At 33.7% G+C, this 23,510-nt stretch overlaps 2 protein-coding genes across 3 annotated transcripts; both read left to right on the top strand.

Annotated features, from left to right (window-relative positions):
* Nucleotides 1–2,526: 2,526 nt before the first annotated feature.
* LOC121242508 (protein BASIC PENTACYSTEINE2-like) lies at nt 2,527–4,155 on the top strand. Its single transcript, XM_041140363.1, is given in 5 exon segments — nt 2,527–2,682; nt 2,790–2,870; nt 3,017–3,490; nt 3,493–3,525; nt 3,528–4,155. Coding segments are annotated over 3 exon segments (837 nt in total). The 5' UTR covers nt 2,527–2,682; nt 2,790–2,870; nt 3,017–3,081; the 3' UTR covers nt 3,923–4,155.
* Nucleotides 4,156–21,259: 17,104 nt separating this feature from the next.
* On the top strand, nt 21,260–22,251 carry LOC121241947 (zinc-finger homeodomain protein 10-like). Of its 2 annotated transcripts, none has more exons than XM_041139807.1 (2): nt 21,260–21,390; nt 21,472–22,251. In XM_041139807.1, exon 2 carries the CDS (start codon nt 21,501–21,503, stop codon nt 22,077–22,079), a length of 579 nt encoding a protein of 192 aa, XP_040995741.1. In that variant the 5' UTR covers nt 21,260–21,390; nt 21,472–21,500; the 3' UTR covers nt 22,080–22,251. The 2 variants fall into 2 exon arrangements, with proteins under 2 accessions (XP_040995741.1, XP_040995742.1); XM_041139808.1 differs by having other exon boundaries at nt 21,317–21,390; nt 21,464–22,251.
* The last annotated feature ends 1,259 nt before the right edge of the window (nt 22,252–23,510 follow it).

Genomic DNA, 23,510 nt, shown 5'->3' with positions numbered 1-23,510 from the left:
GGCAACCATTCTCTCCCGTGACAACACTCTCTAGCACGACACCGCCGCAGCTTTTCTCCACCACAATAAGCACACGGTAAGATTCGAACCCTAGCTTTAATTTTACTCTTGATTTTTATTGTTTGGGTCTGATTTTGTTGATGTTGTTTGGGTTTGATTCGAAACCCTAGCCTTGATTCTACTCTTGATGAAGTTGTTTGGGTTTGATTTTGTTGGTCTCGGGTAGTTTCTTCGGTCTCGCTAGTCTGAATGTTTGCTTGTCTTCATGTTCGCTTGGTAGTTTATTTGCTTGTCTCGTTTGTGTTTGTGTCAGCTTTGAGCAAGATCAGAAAAAATATTAGTCAAAACTATGAAAATCTAAGAAGATGAATAAAAGAAAAAAATAATTGGAAAGATGCAGTATAGAGACTGAGAAAGTTGCTCGAGAAGATGCATTTATCAAGAATATAATTGTGAAGAAATTTTTTGAATGAAATTTTGTGATGAAATTTTGTTTATTGGATTGTGAAAATGAAAATGAATATGATTGTTGGAGATTATAGGAGGTTATGAAAATAGAATTAATTAAAAAATAAAAATTAATTATAAAAATATCAAAATAATAAATAATAATATTTTATTATTATAAAGAGTGTGATGACTAATCCAATGTAGACTTTAAGTTTTGAATAATTAGCTAAAAGTGAAAAAGTTACATATTCTTCAAAATTTGGAGAATAAAATAGCCAATCCAATGTCTATGCTCTAAGGACTTTTTTGGATAATGAGGTATATAGATATTTTCAAAATTTTTCATAATTTTTTTCCAAACATCACTCAAACAAAAAATATTTTTTAATTTTAATTTTTCAACTTTTTTATTTAATCATTAACTAATCATTATAAATTTTTCAAACTTCTAAACAAAACATAAAAAATAATATAACTTTTCAATTTTCAAAATAAAAATAATTTTCAAAAACCATATTCAAATTTTTTTTAACTTAATAATACTTTTTATTCGACTAATTCTCTATTATTTTTTAAAATCTAATAAAATATCTTAACTCAAACTATTTCAGTACTATTAAAAAATTATTTCATTATTATTAACACAACTCTGAGATATTTTGTGTTCAAACGAGCCCTTTAAATTTAAGACTTTCATATACAAAATAAAAAGAATAAATGATCTCTTATTCTAAGTTAACAAAATGCTTATAAAATTAAACTTGTAAACTAATTTAAGTTGATGTAATATGATTATAAATATTATTTCACGATAAATTTAGGCCCGGTTTGGTTTACCAGATGAGATGAAACTATCTCATATGGCTTGTACAGATAAGATAGTTTTGTTTATCCAAACGGTTAATTTCACATCTATATTTTAACTCTAAGTTTTCAAATCTATCTCATTACTTTCTGACATAATCAGTAAATGAAATCTCATACAGTAAAAATATTCATTTTTGATTAAAATAGAATAATCAATAAGTCATTATTAGAATAATATATTTTCACAAAGAAATTGATAATTTTGTGAGTATTGAATACAAGTGCATTTTAGAATTTTATTAGAAAACTCGAAATTAATAAATTATTTAAAACAAATCTACAACATAATTCATATACTTATTTATTACACTAATCAAAATTGTTATAATTTATAATTAAAATAAAAAGTGACGAATTTCTTATATATAGAAAAATAACTAGATAAAAATATCTTTTAAAAAAGAGAAATTATAAATTTCAGCCAACAACTTTCCAATATATTTTAGGATTTAAATTTATTTATGATAGATTTTTAAATTACTCATAAATATTATTTTTTATTAATATAATCATAACTATTATTCAATCATTGGTGAGACCCACGCTTTTATCAAATAGTGCTTCTACACCCACACATAGGGGATCCTGATTGGGATCCAGCCCAGTGTGTGTAGTTTTTTTTTTTTTTTTTTGCTTTTTTTATGCATTTTTTTATCAGTTTAAATAATTTTTTTAAAAAAATTTACAATATCAATAAAAAATACTTATTTAATCATTAAGTAAGAAAAAGAAAAACCAATTGGGATCCCAATTGGGAATACCCAGTTGTGGCTCTAGTATTTTCTTTTATCAAATCTTAAAAAGTCAAAACTATCTCATCTTATCTCACTATACAAACATACACATTTTTACAAACTATCTCATATCATCTTAACTCAAAAAATTTAATTACTATTTAAAATATCTCATTTTATCTCATCTAAACTGTGTAACCAAATCAGACCTTAAAATATTATATCAATTTGCGTCAAATTTATATATTTAATTTAAAAATATTCTACTGAAACTTCTCTTCTAAGTTTGTCATGACAAATGGCCAATGCCTAATTTGAAAAATCAAATGTTGAAAACTTTAGCCAATAAACCAATCCTAGTCAAGAAATTCTATCAAAGGAACAACATTTAACTTTGCAAGTAACGTCCTGACAAGGACTCCGGTCACCTGAGGAACAAAGACTCCATCTTTCGCAGCTAAATATTATATATATATTTATATATTTATATAATATCAAGTGTAAACCAGTACATGCACTGTAATGGCGTGCATCTCGATACTCTCTCGTGCCTTTGCAGTCCTGCCGCTCTCCCCGTCAGAAGAGGGGAAGACGTAGCCAAACCAAACCAGTTATTTAATTTATCTCTCAGGTAAGTCTCGTATCTTATGGCTCTCTCAACCTGTTTCAAAAATTTTGGTCTCTTTTTAGATTGGTTTCTTTGTTCCTTTATCCATTCACTTGTTTATTTTTCTTCAGAGATCTGAAATTCCCGAAGATCTGTTTGACCCAAACACGGTGTTGTTGCTCTATTCATGTGGGTAATCTTTCATTTAGTAGGTAATGGCGTTTTAGGCTTCAATTATGCATATTAATCTTCCCGAGCATACCCTTTTTTCTTTTTTCTTCTCCTTGGTTTTGATTATTGTTTTTCTCGGCCATTTCGTTTTTTTTATTTGATTCTGTTTCGCTGTTTGTGTACTTAGGATCAAAGTTGGAGATTTGTAGTTTGTTTTTGCGGTTTTGGGTTTTTTAAATACTGTTGGTAACGATGGATGGAGATAATAGTTTGAGAATGCGTCATTGGGGTTACTATGAACCAGCAAGAAGCCATCTTGGTCTTCAGCTCATGTCCTCCATACCCGAAAAACCACTAATTGGGGGACGCAATGCTGTGGCCATGGCTAGTGGGAATGGAGCTTTTCAGCATAGGGATCTTGGGGTTTCGCATTCAGGATTCCCCATGGAGTTCGTCAGGGATGCTTGGATTAATCAGAGAGAGAGATACATTAATGTGTTACCTGGATACCCTGGTTATGGGGGTTTGCCAGAGACATCCTCAGCTCATCATGTAGACATGGTTCTACCACCTGATTTGCCCAAGGAAGAAAAGACGGTGAGTGCAGAAGAGACGGGAATTGAGAAGGAAAACGGACCTATTAAGAAAAGGCGGGCAGTCAAAGCCCGAAATCCCCCAAAGAGAAGAAAACTAAGAGAGCCCTCGTCCACCAAAGACGGGAAGTGGTACTTCAGCTCCGCGAGCAAGGACCGCCACAAAGAAAACCACGGAGATTGCTATTAATGGGGTTGACATGGACATATCAGGGATTCCCATACCTGTTTGCTCATGTACTGGGACACCACAGCAGTGTTATCGATGGGGCTCTGGTGGGTGGCAATCTGCTTGTTGTACCACTGCTATGTCAATGTATCCCTTGCCAATGAGCACCAAACGACGTGGAGCTAGGATTGCAGGTAGAAAAATGAGTATAGGAGCTTTCAAGAAGGTTTTAGAGAAACTTGCAGGAGAAGGTTACAACTTCACTAATCCGATCAATTTGAGGACCTACTGGGCTAAACATGGTACAAACAAGTTTGTCACCATCAGGTAGATGTACTCAGTGGATCTTCATAATGATATTCAATTACGTTCAGCATGTATATATGTATCCGTCTCCTAGCAGAGGCATATTCCCAATGAATCTTATGTCATGCTTTATGTTTTATAGATACATCATTCTGTTCTCCTTCCTTCTCGTGTTTAGGAAATTTCAATTCTAAGAAAAAGGGATGTAATGCTAAATGTATTGGATTCTTGCAGCAAAAGTTTTCTTCCTGACCAAAATGTCATGTTCAGGTTGTTATCTATTTCCTCCTACTCATGTAATATGGTTGCTGTGCATTCATGATTTGATAGGTCGAGAATTTTGCCTAAAAGATTTCTACTTTTCCATTAGCAATAGACAGTTGTTTCTGAAGATATGTTATGCATCATGATAAGTTGCAAGGGTTCTATTTAATATTTGACCACTTATGTTTTATTTACTTCGAAGCTGATGATATTATTATTTGTTCATTAAATTTTAATTGAAATACCTTTATTTAGGAGACTATGATAGTCAGTAATACTGCATATTGTAGCTTAACTAGAAGGAAGTCTAAAGGGAGGGCATTGTGAAGATGGGAATCAAGGGGTTGGGTGTACAGGTAGAGTTTTAATTCTACGGGAAACAAGGGGTTGGAGTCGGGTCTGGTGTATTTTGGGTTGTTTTTCCTCGGGCTTTTTGGTTCATTAGGGACTTTTTGGATCATTTTGGACAAGGTGTTTTCTTGTATACATTCAGTGTACTTAGTTTCTCCTTTTGATATATATAATTTTTTACTTATAAAAAAAAAGAAAGAAAGTAATACTGCATATTAAATTAATAGTCACATTCTTTCATTAAGTTTGATGACAATCTTCCTGATCCAGGACTACTACTCTGTCACCACAGTAGACCATAGTAGGGCTATTGGATTCTGTTGAATCTGTTTTTGGCCGGTTTGATAAAAGTCGAGATATATCTGGTGAATAATTTGTAAATGTCTATGGATGGGTACATGACATTAGTTTCTGGTCTAGATACACACACCCATTGGGAGACACTTGCTTGATTTGCTACTTACGTAACCAATTCTGTAAGTTTTTATATACAATAAAATCTAGGAGAATCTGACAGTGTTATAATGTATTTTGTTGATTAAATTTTGAATTAAAATGAGAGTTTTTACTGATAAGAAATTGTGATGTCATTGTTGCATTTACGATGCCTTTGAAGGATTACTGATACAGGGCAACGAGACACGTTCTCAGGCATAAAGAAATGTGTTACTCGATACTAGTCTGTGAGTCTATTTTCCTGTAATGATAGAATTCCTCTGGTCACATTAACCCATAGACTCTAGTAAAAATCACACTTATGGTGGGTCAAACTCAGACCCCCTCCTTAAGAAGTGCAAGTATACTACAAGTCTATTTAGCTGTGAGTCTAGCTCAGGGGATGCTGTTTTGTTGGTATGGGTTGGGAGAGGATAGTTCATCTAGTTTCGTAAATGTTGGTAGATTGGCGACATGCCAGCTTCCATCGTAGAGTTAAGAGGCAGATTATCATGTTTATTTTGTACATAATAAATTGATGGTAGTTTTTGGTTGGCATTTGTTGTGGTCAGGTGGTGATAGAATTTGTAGTACACATGTTCATATGTTGTTAGAACATTTGTACTGTGGGTTTTATATGAATTTGGAGGGCTTTTCCTTCTTAAATATCAAGTTTCTGTCCTAGTTTTTTTTTTTTAAGTAAACGATTGTATTAATAATAATAGGCACAATCCAAATACATAAGATACAAGATGATATATAAGAAATAACACCCATCTAGGAAGAAACAGGGGATACAAGAAAGTCATGAACATCAGGGCCATTAAAATCTATAGCTAAGACCCATAGAAATAGAGTTCTAATAAAAAGAGATCTAAGTTCCTCTATTGTGTGCTCCCTGTCTTCGAACATTCAATCATTTTGCTCTTGCCACAAACATCACAGGATACAGATAGGAATCATCTTCCACATAGCTTTGATTTGTGGGATTCCTCCTAGCACTGTCCAGCTGGCCAGCAACACTGTCACTGAGGCGAGCATAATAACCCAAGCTAAGTCTAGTCTGCAAAACACATCATCCCATAGTGCTCTAGCAAGCTCACAATGCAGTAAGAGATAATCCACGGTCTCGCTAGTTTTTTTACACATGCAGCACTAATCTACTATAATCACCCTATGCTTCCGCAAATTATCCGTCATCAAAATCTTACCAAGAGATGTTGTCCAAGCAAAAAATGCCACTTTAGGAGGTGCCTTGTTTCGCTAAATCTTTCGCCATGGAAACTGAATGTTCTGCGACTGTGTGAGAGACTTATAGAAAGAGCAAATCGAGAATGTGCCTTTACATGCAAGTACCCACCACAACGAGTCAACACCTGGAGTGCTCAATGTTGTCATGGAATACAAGAGAACTAAAAAGTTCCTCAAAGTTACCAACTTCTCAGTCTTGGGCCGCCCTATTAAAGTTAATGTTCCATTGGACTTAGTCCCCATATATCACTATTAGATCAGCCATTGAAGCTTCTTTCTCACTTGCAACACGGAAAACTGAAAGGAATGATTCCTTTAAGGCATTATTCCCACACCAACGGTTACTCCCAAATTTTTTTCTAAAGCCATCTCCCAACACAAGTCTAGTGTGACGAGTAAAAATCCCCCCCCCCCCTCCCCCCCCCCCCCCCCCCCCCCCCAACACACACACACGCACATTTTCATATTTGCAATCAATCACCAACTTCAATAGGCTACCGATTCCATATTATATCGTCACAACCATTTTCCAAGTAAGACTCGATTAGAAGTCCTTAGATTTTTTATTCCCAAACCACCAGATGAGATTGGGGAGCATACCTTGTCCCAATTAACTAGATGGAATTTGAATCCATCCTCCATGCCACTCCATAAGAAATTCCGATAAAGTTTCTCAATCCGGTTCGTCACACTCGATGGAATTGGTAAAGGAAATACGTTGGTAAATTAGACAAGGTGATCTTGTCACCTTTGGACAAGTACAGTCTCTTCCAACCAGCCAACCAGCCAATCTACATTCTATTTTCTCGATCACTCTATCCCAGATAGATTTGGCCCTCGAGGCAACCCCCAACGTGAGACCAAGGTAATGCATAGGAAGAGAGGAAACCTTACATCCAAGAGTGTCAGCCAGGTAGTATTACGAACATTGCCAACTGGCACCAACTCTGACTTGTCAAAGTTCACTTTCAAACCAAATGCAGCTTCAAAATATAGTAGAAGTGTCCTTAATGCCCAAACCTAGTTCTGGTCTACCTCACAAAATATTATTATGTCATCTGCAAACAATAAATAAGAAATGGTAAGAGTACCCCTATTGGGGTCACTAATCGAGAATTTAGTCACAAAGCCATTAATAACCACAACGAAGAGGGGTGGGGACAACATATCTCCTTGTCTTAGTCCTCGGGAGTTGCTGAAGAAACCAATTGGACTACCATTCACTAAAATTGAAAATTTTGTCGTTGAAATGCATCATCTGATCCACGAACACCATCTCTCTCCAAAACCACACCTTCCAAGTAGGTAGAGTAGAAAGTCCCAATTAACATGATCATATGCATTCTCCATATCCAACTTGCTTGGGATACCTGTATTGGCGGATTTTAGTCTACTATCTATGCATTCATTGGCGATGAGAACCGAATCCAAAATTTGCCTACTCCTTACAAATGCATTTTGGGGTTTTGTGATGATTTTTCCCAATACCTCTCCTAGGCGATTTGCAAGCACCTTATAAATTATATTGTAATGAGACTAATAGGCCGAAAATCCTTAACCTTCGATGTCCCACTCTTCTTAGGAAATGTTGCAATAAATGTGCATTAAGGATTTTCTCAAATTTTCCAATCAAGAAAAGTTCCTAGAATACTTTAATTAGATCCTCCTTCACCACCTCCCAACATGATTGAAAGAATCCCATAGAAAAACCATTTGGACCTGGTGCTCTGTCTTAACCATTTAATGGATGAGTTCTAACAGGTACTTGGTTATGCCTTGAGAAATTAATGGATGAGGCAGTGGCATGGCTATATTTAGTTGAGAGGTTTTGCTAGAGGCTTGCGATAGAGATTCTTAGTAACTTTATAAGGGAGAATCAGATTATGGCCTACTCGTTGGTAATGTGGATTCAGATTGGGTTGTGAAAAAAAAAAAAAAATGAAAAAATGATTCAGGCGGTGGAAGCAACCTATGTACTTATTTGGATAACTTGTGGCAAGGTGATATTATACCAAATTCCTGGAGCCTTAAAGAACTTGTGATCTATTACTTTGACAAGTTTGCCTGCCGGTCAAATTGCAAGTGGTTTGTCTTAGCTGACTTGAACTACGAGTTCTAAAGGATTTTATCTTTATGCAAGATAGATTTGGTAGTGTTGGCTCTTTTAAGTTGTCTATATGGATCCCATTGAACTCTCTCTACATCTCCTGATCCTGTTAGAACCTGTTCTCATAGCAGAGACTAAGCCTAGTGTTTCCAGTGGTAGACAAGTAGACAGAAACCAAGTGTAAGTGACCATTGAACCTATTGCTTCGAGAACTATGCAGTGACCGGAAATCCAAGAACAGAAAGCAGAAAGGTTAAACAAGCTGCTGCTTAGTTCTGCTTAGTGCTTGCTGGTCTGAATATTTGTGTTCAATTGCTTGAAGAAAAGAAGTTTGAGCATGTGAACTAAGTAGAGTCAAATACGGTATCATAGAGGATGCAGAAGTCATCAAATGTGCTGCCAGTAGTTCCTAGAGATTATGCCATAGTTCAACCTTCTCTAAGGGTGATATAGGTTTTTTGTAAAAATAACTGAGTCTACTCAAATTTGTATATGCTATAATTTAAACTCTCTGGTACCCATTGAAGCTGGTATTATTCAAAAGGGAGTGGAAGACAGCGAGGCGGCTGTTATGTGGATAAAAGTTGAACGGTCCCATTGCTGAGATGGACCTATCATCATGTCATTGCTATCTCCCACTGAATAGAGAAGATTTCAACAAGCTTTCTGCTGTATGCTAAACATGCAATTCTAGAGCATCAAAAAATCTCAAGGCTTCTGCACCTTGAAAGTTGAAACTTGAGCCCGAGTTTTCTCCAGCTGAGGAAGAATGGCGCATAATTCAAAGGGTCATAAAAAGGGATTACTTAAATAAGTGAAAATCTTAAGAATGACGAGTTTGCTGGAGTAGCAGCTGGCTTCAGAAATGTTTTTATAGCAGATTGATTTCTCTCTCTTCTAATCTTAAAGGAAACAAGCCAAAGTCTCAATTGGGGTTTTGGTTTTATTTTTTTGAGAAATGATATTTGCAGTCGTGGAGTGCGTAAGCGCCGCGCAATCCATTTGAAAAAAGTGAGTAAATATGATATCTACTTGAAAAAAAATAAACTAATTTTTTAATAATGGACTCTACTATTTTTCAAAACAATTGTGCGTCGCTTGCGCACTTTATGACTGTATGTAGCATTATTCTATTTTTTTTCCTCTTAAAAAAGTTTAAAATCTTAGGAATGGAAGTTGGGAAAGACGGTTCTTGTTGCAATTGGAGGATTTTTTTTCCCATTATTTTGGCTTCTGACTTGGTAGAAATGTCCAGTTAAATAATCGTAATTTTCCTTCTACTGTTTCTGATAGAGTTGGTGTGAAATGGTCAAATTGGTTAGGATTAATAATCTCCAATATATACATGATCTTTAAGACCAATAGTCCCAACTCCAAACACCAAAAATGTCAAATTTAAGGAGAAAGCAGCCACGCCACAATCAACTGCATGCCCTTTGACCATGTAAAATGGTATGTTCTGTGATATTGAATAACTATTACTTGTGTTATATAATATATATATATATATATATATATATATATATGTGTGTTAGTGTTCATGCAATTACTCTGCACGCTACCCACCATTGTAAGGTACGTTCTAACGAAACAAAACTAATCTAAATTGATCTTGTAAGAGATTCACTACCGAACAAATACGATTATTTTTCAAATGATTTATATCAATTTGGGTTTGCATCAATCATCAAGTGTATCCATTCCAATAAAATGATCTTTAGTTGCCAATATATCTCTCGATCAATATGACAAATGCAGTGCCCTAGATCTAGTGATTGAACTAGCGATTGAAATGATGATCAGCTTGTAGATCCGACCATATTGACATTCAATGAACATGGGGAATTAGTGATGCGAAAAGAGTACGTACCGTGCTAATTAAACCGTAAGCCAGACGTGATGAACACAGCCAGCACACAATGCCAATATGCAATACAGGTGTACTCATTACTATGACGTTCATCATCACGGGCAATCTTCACAAAATAATAATAATAATAATGACATGATTATATATATGAACCTTATCTCACACACAATATATATATATATATATATATATATATATATATTATAGCAAAAACAAATTCAATGTTCTTCCTACTGATCAGTACTAGAAAATAATTACTTGGCAATGCAACAGATAGAGGCCAGGTATCCTATAAAATGCCAGTTTGGTGTTTGATTCTGTAACCAGGTCTAGAGACTGATGTGGATTCTCCAGCCAAGCAATATATGCCAATGTCCGATGAGCAAAGGACAGCTTTCTCCTTCAAACTGTCATGTTGAACCAGTCATTTCAAAGCACGATCGATTAGATAAATAAATGCATGAACTTACTTGCTTCCCTGGTTTCCTGGCCACCAACCACAACGTACTGCATGCCCCACAATATTATAGTTTAAAAACAAATGTTTCTTCTGAGATTTCAGTGTTCTAATTTCTCAATCTCTGTGCTGGTTGGTTGTGTATGTTTTAAGTGTTTCAGTCAAGTAAATTATTGAGGGTGTTCCGTGTGGATTATTGTCAAAAACTGGGTCAGGTGCATGCATGAAACAAATCCATGCAGCATGATGCCCTAAAAGCACGTGTACACATGCAATTAATTAAGAGCCTTGTTCTGCAATATTAATAATACCAAAAAAGAACGAGACAGACATTGCAGAGATCATCAGTACAATAAAACGACTCTAAACTTTGTCTGAGGTTAACAATATTGACATGAAGATTATGATGTCGATCTGTAGCTTCACACACCTCCGGAGGAACTGTCACCATAGGATCATCAAGGATGTTCATGCAGCAGGATGCACATGACTGTTATTGTGTGGTCACCCCATGCATGCACACAAACCCTGCAGTACTTTCACTTTCAATTAATATCTGCAGAACCTAAAACTAAAAACCGAAATCTGCGTTTTGGAGCTAATTAACTGATTAAGCTGATCCATATATATATAAACTCCATGCATGTTTAATTAAGTACTCCTGCTCCAAAACAGCCTGCCCTCATGCATACAAAAAAACACATCAACGATAGCAAATAAAGTAAAAGTAATCACAATCAAACACTCGACGCACAATATACGTGATTCGGTCAATTGCCTACTTCCACAGAGCTGTATAAATCTTATTAACTATAAGAGATTACAATCACTCAATTTCAACTCACACTCTCTAAGATTTTTTACTCTCTCACACAATATACACTCGTTAGACAATTGTTCTCTCTCAAAATATGCTTAAGGCCGTCCAAGACATGTCAAAATATGACAAATATATAGCACACGACGTGGAAACCCTAATCTAGCAAAATTGCGTACTTTGCTCAAGTGGCATGTCAAGCGTGCCTCGAGCGAACAGCTAAATGAATATTAGCTTGAGCGGAACTCGAGAGAACATTAGCGTTTGCTTATCACTCGAGCAGAGTGTCAAGCAGGACTCGAGTGAACTCTCGGACTTGAGATTCGCTCGAGCAGTATGTCAGGTGATGTCGAGCGAACTTTGGCTCGAGCCAACTTTCAACAAACACATTTTTCAACTCCAAAACCAGCCTCCACATATACCCCAACAAAGATTAAGTAATATTTTTGTAATAAATCATTGTAGAGCTGGGACGTTCTTGCGATTATTTACACAAGCTTGCTAGCTAGCAAGTCGTTCTTGATCATCACACCTAATTAAATGCCATTAATAATATATGATTATATATAGAAGAGCATAAACTATAGTACTACGAAAAATCATTAGGCATGTTTGACCTGCTAGCTATTAATTATGTTATTATTTTAGTTGTTGAAATCACTTTGATGTACTCGAAGTAGCTAGCTGGTTTCTCTCATGTACTGAACATTAAAAATACTCGGATTTGATTGGGTTCATGAACTCGTTAATTTATACCATACCCTCATGACATGGTCATGATGTCCCAAATGCACATCCGATGTGCAAGCGACAGCAAGTTAGAATTTCCTCAAACTGATCGAATATGTTTAGTCTAAATTTCATATAATATAGTAATGCAAGCAAACATTTTTTTTAATCCCATAAACTATCCATCGTATTTTCGTGATTTCATTGTCAAATGACTCGAGTGATCAATGCATGGAAACGAACTGGATGTTATTGTCCCTAGAACAAAATCATGATGGGTTTGAACAACTGATTTTGCTCAAGCCGGAGAGAGAGAGTGTCTTTTTCTGTTTGGTTAATGAACCTACATATTTATTTGTACATGATCATGATCATCATCACCTTCGATCTTCAGGGGCTCACTGCAGCTTGCTTCATTCGATCCATTGCATCTCATGATCATGATGAGATAGCTCGGTTACCTCTTTACAAAATCACATGGTATATAGAGAACACATGAATACGGTACTATACGGTACTACTTGTAATATTAATCTGATCATCTATTGTTTTTGCTTTTATCAATTTTCAAACTTCTTTGATCTCTTTCTTCTTCCATTCAAACATAGATGCATGAATGGTTTATTAGAATTAAAAAAAAAATTATATTTTTTACGAAGAAGAAGACTCCAAGCATATGTTTCTGTAGTGAACAATTTTCTTATGCTCCTTGTTTCTTCTCGGCCGGCACCAATATTGTACGTACGTAACACTAGCCACTAGGTTCTATAACCTACCTTATTCTTTATATCACATTTCCTAGCTAGCAAGAGGCCTTGCTGTCTTCATGCATGCAACTGATTTAAAGAGTTGGAGCGAAACCAGTACTAATGTTCCTTCTCTAGAGAAGTACAGACATAGAAGTCAAAAGATGCTCTTTGTTTCAGGTGAAGTATTAACTGCACATGCAATATATGCATCTAGACCCGTGTGATTTGATGGAGCTTGAGGTTGCGTTTGATGTTAAAGCATATCTTATATTTGTGAATAGTAATATAATAGTAAGAAATAGTATATGATTAATAATAAAATAGTTTAAGAATATTTGAGAATAGTTTTGTTACCTTACTATGTAGTAAATCACTATGTCAGAACTCAGGACATCCCATAATTTTGTCTCTCTATTTGAATGAATATATGAATTACTCTCCATCAAGTGCGTCAGTTTATGAATTTATTTTTATATAATTTAATTTTGTAGTTAAAGTATTTTTCTTTATAGTGAAGGAAGTCATTTCTTTTTTCTAAAAAAAAATTAAAAATTTAATTTTGAAAAATGAGTAATATATACTAGGTACAAGTCTCACAGGTTTTTACGGTAGAGGCCAATTAAGCTTTTGGTAAAACTGTCCATCTCTCCCATGACTCGGGTAATATATACATACATATATATATATATATATATATATATAGAGAGAGAGAGAGAGAGAGAGAGAGAGAGAGAGGACAATTGGAGGTTGATTCTCCATACTCAAATGTGGACACAATACATAGCATACTGCCTGTTATGTTTAGGATACCCGACAAGAAGATCGATCGATCGAGTACTCTAGATAAGTTTGCATACGTGGAGTCCATGGGCTATCTCACATGATAGTTTTTATTTTTTAAATAGTTTTTTAGGCAAGATAAGGTGCACCAAGGTGAGGGTTGTAGAACCTTACAACTACCCCAATGAATAAAAACTAAACTGATAAGCAACTAAAAATAGATTAAAATATTGGGACATATAAAGATGGGGAAATTGGGACCACACAATGGTACTCCCGATCTCATTTTGTTATTGTCATTATTACTATTATTTTTATTATTATAATTATCAATGGATCGATTGTAATGTTGGCTAAGAAATGAGTCACTCTATAGATGGTTTGGTTTCACTATATAGTGAGAGAATTATTGAGAACTTCTATAGTATCCCTCATAAGAAAGGCTACTATAACTATAAGTCTATAACAAAGTGCGTTTTCTTGAGTCTAAAATTTAGATTTGGGAGACCAAGTTGTAGCAACAGCGAGAGGTCGAGAAGCGAGTAACCGAGTGGCTAGAGAGGATGAGGCAAAAGAGAGAGAGGAAAGACAGAAGTGTATGCGACGGGAGAATGGGGTAACCTTTTTAATTATTTTAACCTAAAATAAAACAACGAGCGTGGGAAACATTTTTTTTTTTAGCCTAAAACAAAACGAAATTTGAAACGACTTCGTTTCATTAATTTTGTTTAAATATATGTACTATATATCTTAATTTGGGCATGCAAGTAAAACCCAGGCGGGATAGTGCCCCACTTGGCACCCACCCCTTGTTTTTCGAGGGGGTTGGAGCTCACGACTTGTTCGCTAGTCGAATGCGGGCGGACAGTCCCGCTTGCCTCAAATGTGGCCCGAGTAGACTAGATGTGGGCAACCGGCCCCACCCCTAATCTAAATGGAGAAGGTGAGAGACATCTTCATTCATGGCCTTTGGGAGGGAAGTATGTGTTGGAACTAACTCATGGCAGAAGAGAAATGAAAAGAAGGATTCTCAAACTCATTTTATGTAGCTTTTGCAATTGGATAAAATGGTAAAAAGCCTACTTGATAAGTATTTTAAAATTCATTTTATGTGTTTATTTGTCTCTTTAGAAACTCTAAAATTTAAACAGGGTTGAACAAAACCTCTCTTTCATCTTTTCTTTTTATAAAATAAAAAAGAAAAATCAAACAACAGGCAAGTGGGTTTTCACTTTTCATAATCATGTTAACCGACAAGATTAATTGAATCGGTATTGACTTGATCATCTCCACGTATCAATAAGAGAACGAACTAACAAACTCTAGCTAGCCAGGAGATAAGAGACAGAAGAAATTAAAATGCCCTGATTATCTCTCTCTCTCTCTCTGAGCATAATTAAATACCCTCTCCATTAATGAGAAGTGCAATTCTAGAAAAGCTTAATTATATATATAATGTATATTATATATATATATATATGTATGTATATGTATATCTCCCATTTTTAAGTCCTATTTTTAACAAAGAAGTTAGTTATTAATGTTTAAAGTAAAGCTATTAATGTTAAAAAAATAAATTTTTTTTTTATGTGAGTCTCAAATTTATCTACTTTTTCTAAAAAGAGTATGTAGGCTTGAGACTATAAATATCACTTCTCTTTCTATAAATACTTTACTCAATTTGATTGTATTGTTTTTTATATCCCAAAAGTTAATAGTATTTATGAGAAAAAATTCTATACACCACATTACCATCCCACTATGTAAAATGTGGCATATTAATTATCACTATTGAATATTTTTTACCATCCAATAGTGATAAACGTGTCACATCTTACATAATGAGATAAAAATGGAACGGAAGTATAGTGTATATATCATTACTCTTTTATTCATTTAATATATAGCCCTCTCCATGCGAAGGTCAATCATTTCAAGGATCGAATTGAAATCTTAGCCCTTTATAAGTAAAGGATCATTTTTTTGTTAGACAAATTTTACATGGGTTTTTTGCAATTACAATTCTTTCATAATTAGTTCTCTAAAAAGCTACACACCACATTCAATGCAGAACAGAACTGTCACAAAGTAGCCATAAAAGCTGAAGACCAATCGTTGCAAGGCTTAGAATAAAAGAAGTTGAGTAGTCTTGCAGCACAGAGACTAAGGGAGTGAAGGAAGAATTTCCCTCAGACCTGTCTGAGAGGAATTGACGAGATAACTATAAAGGAATTTTTTCCACTTCACAAAACCCACTGGGCCTTGTCCCAATATTTGATCACAGGATCCAAAGGCCACCATTGAAGCAAGGTGCTTACAAGGGAAAGTAATCAAGTGGTCGGTGGACAGGCTTGCCTGATGAGGCTCAGCCACACTTTGGTCATAGGAACTTGTACAAGACATAGTGGGAAATATGAAAAACCCTCGATTTATTGACATGGAAACATCGACTGCTCACAAAGGAAGAAAGCAAGGTCGGGGAACCATGCCGAATTAATGGCACCATTACTTGAGTCACGCCGTATTAAAGGGTTCTGACAGAAGGAACAACATGAAAAGCACGGACTCCGTAAGGACAGACACGATATGTCCCCTCCCCAGACTCATGGTATAATTAACAAATCTCAGATACGAGAATGCCTCTGAGCCTTAGACTCTCTCACATATTTACAAACTTTCAAGAGAATTTACTGACTTTGATATCGGAGACTCCCCAGCCTCAAGGCCGCCTTCTCCCAGTTGCTTTCTTTCCTATTTTTTGTAGACCTAAATTTTGAAAATTTGAATTGTCGAAACCTGACCTAAAAGTATGTGAAACACGATGTTAACAATATACATGCTGATAAGGATCTATTTCAGATTATTTATGACTTAAATTCCACAATATCTTGATTGATAATAGGATTTAATAATGCAAAGACCTTTTTTCTCTTTTCGTGCAATATCTTTTCTTTTCTTTTTTCTTTTGACAAGTACCTTTCATGCAATATGTTCAAGTGGTATCAAAGCCTTAACAAGTGGATGCCTTTTTTTTTATCATTAAAAATATTTTCAATCTTAATATTTATAAATTTGGAGGTATCTAGTACCCAAGGTTTTATTTCCTTAATTAGGTATTTTATTAGGAAATTTCCTAATCAAGCTAATAGCCCATTATGGCAGACTACTTATTACCATTATCTATTTAGGAACTTGGTAGTTAATTGACTTTTATGATTGTAAATAAATAAATAAATAAAAACAGGTTCATTACGTTCTCTTCTCTTTCTTCTATGTTATATTTATTAGTTTTTAAGAGAAATATTTTAATTATAAAAAAACTATATAAAATTAATTTACCAAATTGAAATAATTTGACATAATTTATAAAATTGTAAAATTATTTTTATTATCAAATAAATATAATAAATAATATAAATTTATGAGATTATATTTATATAATTAAGATTATCAAGTTACAAAACTCATTTATCTGTTTATTTATTTATAAATTCCAATATTTTTTAAAGTTTGGAATGTGTTGTTGCCCTTGTTTGAAGCTGAATGCTAGCCCCAATAATATCCTCCGTGAGCCAGAGTTTGCAGCCTTAACTCAATCAGCTTGCGTCATTGTTATTCCTTTGCAGTCTTCCACTGTACATAATGCCGTTTATCAAAAATGACAAGACACTGATCAGTGGGAAGAAAAGCAGACAAAAGCAATGCTTCTGAGAGCCAACAACATTATTATTATTATTATTCCGACATATGGTCATCGAGGCAGCAGCTTGCTGAAACATCAACAGGAAAGCTTTTGATCCCTTTCCCGGCAAATTTCCGCCACTCAGTTTCAGTACTCCACACGATGATCATGCTCGATCGATGATCTCTAATCCACCCGGACCCATCCCCATCCAGCTCAATACCTTTTCTTACCATAATTGATCTGCCTTCCTTGCCTATTTGTAGTCTAACAGTTATAATTAGAATGTTTGAATAATGAGTACTTGTGGTGAGACATTAGCAAAGTAGTTTATATGAGTACTAATAAAATGTTTGAGTTATATATTATATTTTATTAGATTTTGATAAATGAAACAGAAAAAATTGATTAAAAATTTTATAAAATTAAAATATTATTAGAATATAAGTTTTTAATATTATTTTTGTTATCAAATTTGAAAAAATTTAATTGATTTTTGTGTTTTGTTTACAAATTTGAGAAAGTTGTAATAATTAAATAAAAAAAATGTAGATTTGAAATTAAAAAATATTTTACGTTTGAGTTGTATTTTGAAATAAAATATTTGAAAATATCTTAAAATACACGAGAACAGTTATGTTTCCAAACCAGTCTTTAAACTAGAAGATCCCCAATGCCCATGGTGAGGGTTATTAATCTCCCCAACCTTTGGATTAAAATCATTTCACAAAACACTTACCAAATACCATTTAATTACAGCTTTATGCTACAATATAATTAAAAACATTCCAAGACACTTCGCATGATCATGTTATGGCATAATTAAAACACTTCTTTAGAAAACTTATAATCAACCAAACCCATACTTGATTATTTTGTATTAATTTATATTTTGTACTTCAGTAATTATTCAAATCATTACAAAATTAAAATGTGCAATTAATTTCTTAAGATTCATTTATGTTTTATAAGATCGTGTCAAATGGCTTCTTGTATCACCTATTTTTTTTTTTTTCTCTATCAACGGTTAGAGCACTAAAATGAGAGCACTGTTTATAATTTGAGAAATGATATATATTTAGAGTCTTAGGATACTTTGTAAGTTTCGCGCACTTTTTATAAAAAGTAAGTAAATATGAGATCCACATAAAAAATTAATTTTTTAATGATAAATTTCAGATCATTCTTTTTTAAAATGAGTATTGCTCAAAATTTACACGCTTTAAAATTAATACTGTATGTACGTAGCATTACTTAGTCATAAAGGATTATGTTTATTTTTATTTTTTTTTTAAAGTGGAACCTTCGTGCAAGTAGCGTTGGTACTCATAACTACTATATTACATGCAAACCGATATATGCATGGTAGGGTGCTACGACAGTAAGACACAGGTTTTGGCCCAAGTAAAATGTAATTATCAGTAAATATGTGTATATTTATGTAGTACAACTTGAGATTTAAGCAGAGAATTTCTGAGGCAAAATGCAAAACAAAAACTTAGTAAAACAAAAAGTAATGTTTGCTAGTTGATACAGTTTTAAGGTGTATAATTCCGTATATTTATTTTGAAAAAAAGTGAGGTCTCATTATTAAAAAATCATTTTTGATCATGTGAATCCGAAATTTATCTACTTTTTTTAAAAAAATATACGAAATTTACATTCATTAAAATTACAAATATCATCTCTCAAAAAAAAAAATTACACAAATGTACAAAAAAAAATTAATAATAATAATAAAGGGGAGGTGATCGAGTACTGGCCGCATGTGATAATTAATAATGAAATTCCCAACGACTTTATTTTTTTGTTTTCTCAGCATTAATAATCCAGTCGACATGAATTATAAGAGCATTGGTATTGAATTAGTCAAATACTTTTTTATCTTCAAATTTAACAAATATCATCTATATTTACTCCATATTGAATTAGTTAAATTGTTTTCATCCAAACTATAAGTTAGAGTAAATCTATTCTTCTTTTCAAATATGAAAAGAACTATAGCAAGTCTAAAAGTACTTTTTGAAATTATTATATTATAGATATGAGGTTTTTATTCATATGAGATTTTATCATCTATATACATATGAGATTATTATATTATAGATTGTTAGATTGTGAAAATGAAAATAAATATAATTGTTGAAGGTTATTGAAGATTATAAAAATAAAATATAAATTAATTAAAAAAATATAAATAATAATATTTTATTATTATAGAGAGTGTGATGATTAATCTAATGTAGACTTCAAGTTTTGAATGATTAGTTAAAAATGAAAAAGCTATATATTAGTCAAAATTTAAAGAATAGGATAGCTAATCCAATATTAATGCTCTAATTGGCAAAAACCTATACCGTTCAGGGGCCCACGTAATGAATAGTTTTATATGTTTGACAATGGAAACCAATGTTTTTTTGTTAATATATAACGTACGAAAGTGCATGCTAGCTAGCTAGGGTTTAATTGGGACACATGAAGTACTCCTTCATGTCTTATAAAATATATTTAATTTATGATAATATTGACTTGTTAGGGTTCATGAACCAAGAGACCGTCCAACTATATATATTCCCTTCATAAAATTAATAAAAAAATAAAAATAAAAGCTCAAGCATTTTCGATCTCCTCCAAAATATATAAATATATGCCATGTGATGGGATGCTATAGGGATTGGCTACAAATTTCATTGACTAGCCTTTGCTCGACAAAGATGAGATTCATTTCTTTATTTATTTTTCGTATCAATAGAAATACTTTAATTATAAAAAGGTTCTTTAAAAGTAAATATGCATACTAACATGATTTAATGTGATATGTTAAATTATAAAATTACTTTTAATAATGTAAATTAGTATGTATAATGCATCATATAAAGTGATCATATCAATTTATAAATTTACTTTTAAAAGATCTCTAATCTGTAGCGGTACGTAGCACTTCTCATCTATCGTGTGTATACATATAAATAATGAGAAGTACTAATTGTTCCCATATTTATTCTAAGGTCGATGGATCAAGGCATTAATACCACAATAAGGTTAGCTATCTAGGGGATGAGAACTTTGATTTCAAAGTCAACCATTGTCTCAAAATTTGTTCATATAAATTAACATGTATAATAAAAAATTAAAGTTCTTGTTAAATTAATCATGTTTATTACTTCTCGGGGACCCCTTCCCAAAGGCCGCCTTATCTAAAGAAAACGATTTTATTTAGCTACAAAGGTAAATATTGCTTAAATAATGTGTTTCTTTTAAGCACGATCTTATTTTGCTATCATTACTTACTAGTCCAAGATAATGTTGTTAAAATAGTAAATAGATGATAAAAGGGGAACCTAAAACTAAGTTTTTTCGCCCCAAATGTGAAAGAAAAAAGAATATCATTACAAGAAAAATTATTATTTGTGGTCAGTTATTTTTTACGAAAATAATTATTTCCTGTTAAAATGATCTATTTTCGTCATAAATAGTCACAAATAATCCTTTACAAATGCTCATTAGTCCGATCGATATCACATTTGCTAAGGAAAAAAAATTAATTTACGAGTCTACTTATTTGATATACTCATTACTCAACATGTTATTAACACATGAGAAGCACTATTCAACATCAACTAGCAAAAAAAAAAAAAAAAATGATGTTTTGATTATATTTTTTATAACTATAACGTTTAATCTCACAACAAATAGTATATTAACGCATCGATTTGTATGTAATAGAACTAAAAAAATAATCAACATTATGATTAATTGAAGTTCATGGCCTATATTAATGCTATTTAATGTCAAGAAAGTATCAAAATTTCTCCTTTAATTGCAATATATACTGTCTGTAAAAGGACTCCAATTACTTGCATTGGGTGGGTGAAAAGTAGCAATGAAAGCCATGATGCTACACAGCACAAGTAGATAAAAAGCTATGAATTGCGACAAGCGTGGGCAGTTTGATATATCCTATCTAATATCTATGCACCAAGGAAGAGAGAATAAAAGCTGTGTGTGTGTGTGTGTGTGTGTGTGTGTGTGTGAGAGAGAGAGAGAGAGAGAGAGAGAGAGAGAGAGAGAGAGAGAGAGAGAGAGAGAGAGAGAGAGAGAGAGAGATCAGATGGAGGCAGATCAGAGCACAAATGATCTATACAGAGAGTGTTTGAGAAACCATGCAGCCAACCTCGGAAGCTACGCCACAGACGGCTGTGGAGAGTTTACACTCGATGACACCTCTCCAGGTAGCCTCCAATGCGCAGCATGTGGTTGCCATCGCAACTTCCACCGCAAGGTCACGTACATACCCACCCACCATGGGAGATCAGGACTGAGCTACAGCAGCCGCGGCCGAGACCCCGAGACGACCACAACCGATCTCATGGAGTACAGTGGCGGCGGTGGTGGGCGGCAGGCGGTCATGGCGATGGTGGAGTCGGGGGAGGCTGCAGAGAGAAGCAGCTTCAGCAAGAAGAGATTCAGGACAAAGTTTACAGAGGATCAGAAGGAGAAGATGCTGGCTTTTGCAGAGAAGCTGGGATGGAAGCTACAGAGAAAGGATCTAGACGAAGAGATTGAGAGGTTCTGCAGAAGAGTTGGGGTGAGTAGGCAGGTGTTCAAAGTTTGGATGCACAACCACAAAAACTCTTCATCCCCCTCTTCTGCTTCTACTGGCAATGCCTCATCTCTCACTCAGCAGTAGTAGTAGTACTACTACTACTTCTGGGAGAGGATTCAATCCATAGAGAGAGAGAGAGAGGAAAGAAAGTTTATAATTTTATTAATTGATCTACTTTATTTTTTTCATATCTTCTTTTATATGTTTGGTTGTAATTTATCCTAATTTTCTAAGGAAAAGATGCATATCTGCGTTACTTCTTTTTCTACTTTCTTTTTGTTTCTCCCACATGCATGATTTTCTAGGCAAAACTTTGGCTTTCCAGGATTAATTAGGGCATGCAGTAGTATCATTTGGGTTAGGATGATCATAGCATATGACATTTTGATCCGGTTTTCAAGATTTAATTTCAAGTATAAAAAAGGGTAAAATTAATGGGATCGATGAGTACTGATACATGATCTATATCTATATCTATATATATCCCATGATAAAGGTAGCCCATGTCTGTACACCTTACAACTCCTTGCGTGAATTATAAATAATAATGGGGAGGGATTCAATGAATGAGAATCAACACCGTACGTATGTGATGATCGTCCTTAATTTGAAGTTGCTGTTTCTGGTTTTTTCTTTGTTTGTTTGTATATTTCATATATATGATCAAATATTAATGTCACGTAATTTGTACTATGTATACCATGGTTACTACCAGTACAAGGGCACAATCATAGAGGATGAGGGAAATGAAATAGGTCCGGTCTTCGGTTGAAGGGATCAAGATATATAGAAAGAGACATATTGCAATTTGCATAAGTTTGTGGGGGAAAGAAAGACATTAATATTCTGTCAGTCGTCTGCAGATAAGGTTGTGCAATTAATCCGAGTACAGCTAGCAAGCTTGTTATTACTTAGAAAAATGATTTGTCCAAAGTCTCAAATATATAAATAGTTTCATGCAAATTCTTGTAAAGAAGTAGACACTACTTTAAAAAAATATCAAAAAAATTTATTTTTTATTAGTGGGATCTACTTTTTAATAAAAAATTTGTATGAAACTTGTCTATTTAAAACTTGTAGCTAATATTACTAAGTTAGTTATTAGGTGAATAATCCAATTAAATAAAGCTTGTACTGATCATCTGAACCCAATAAAAAATGGAGGAAACCCCAATAGAAACAAATTGATCAAGAACAACCAAGTCGGGATGGTAATATGTGACACGACCTGTTAACTCAATACGAACACGACATGATAGAAGTGGGTTAGGGTTTAGCCTTAATTAGTTCGAGTCAAAATGAGTTGATCTGTTAAAACACGATTGCTCAACGAGTCAAACCGTTTTGACCCGTTATGACCCATTAGAAAGTTATATCTAAAAATAAAATTGTGGGGATTTTAATTTTAATATTTTTATTGTTTGGATTTAAATTTTAGACTTGTAGTTAGTTTTATATTAATTTATAAATATTATGATTTTAACATTTATATAAAATTATGCTAAACTTAACTAG

Source organism: Juglans microcarpa x Juglans regia, chromosome 8D, assembly GCF_004785595.1.
Source record: "Juglans microcarpa x Juglans regia isolate MS1-56 chromosome 8D, Jm3101_v1.0, whole genome shotgun sequence".
In the NCBI taxonomy this organism is placed as follows: Eukaryota; Viridiplantae; Streptophyta; class Magnoliopsida; order Fagales; family Juglandaceae; genus Juglans; species Juglans microcarpa x Juglans regia.
This window is presented reverse-complemented; position numbering and strand designations above follow the sequence as displayed.

Excerpts from the sequence above, each read along its gene's own strand:
- LOC121241947 (XM_041139807.1), top strand. The coding sequence starts at position 21,501 with ATGGAGGCAGATCAGAGCACAAATGATCTATACAGAGAGTGTTTGAGA.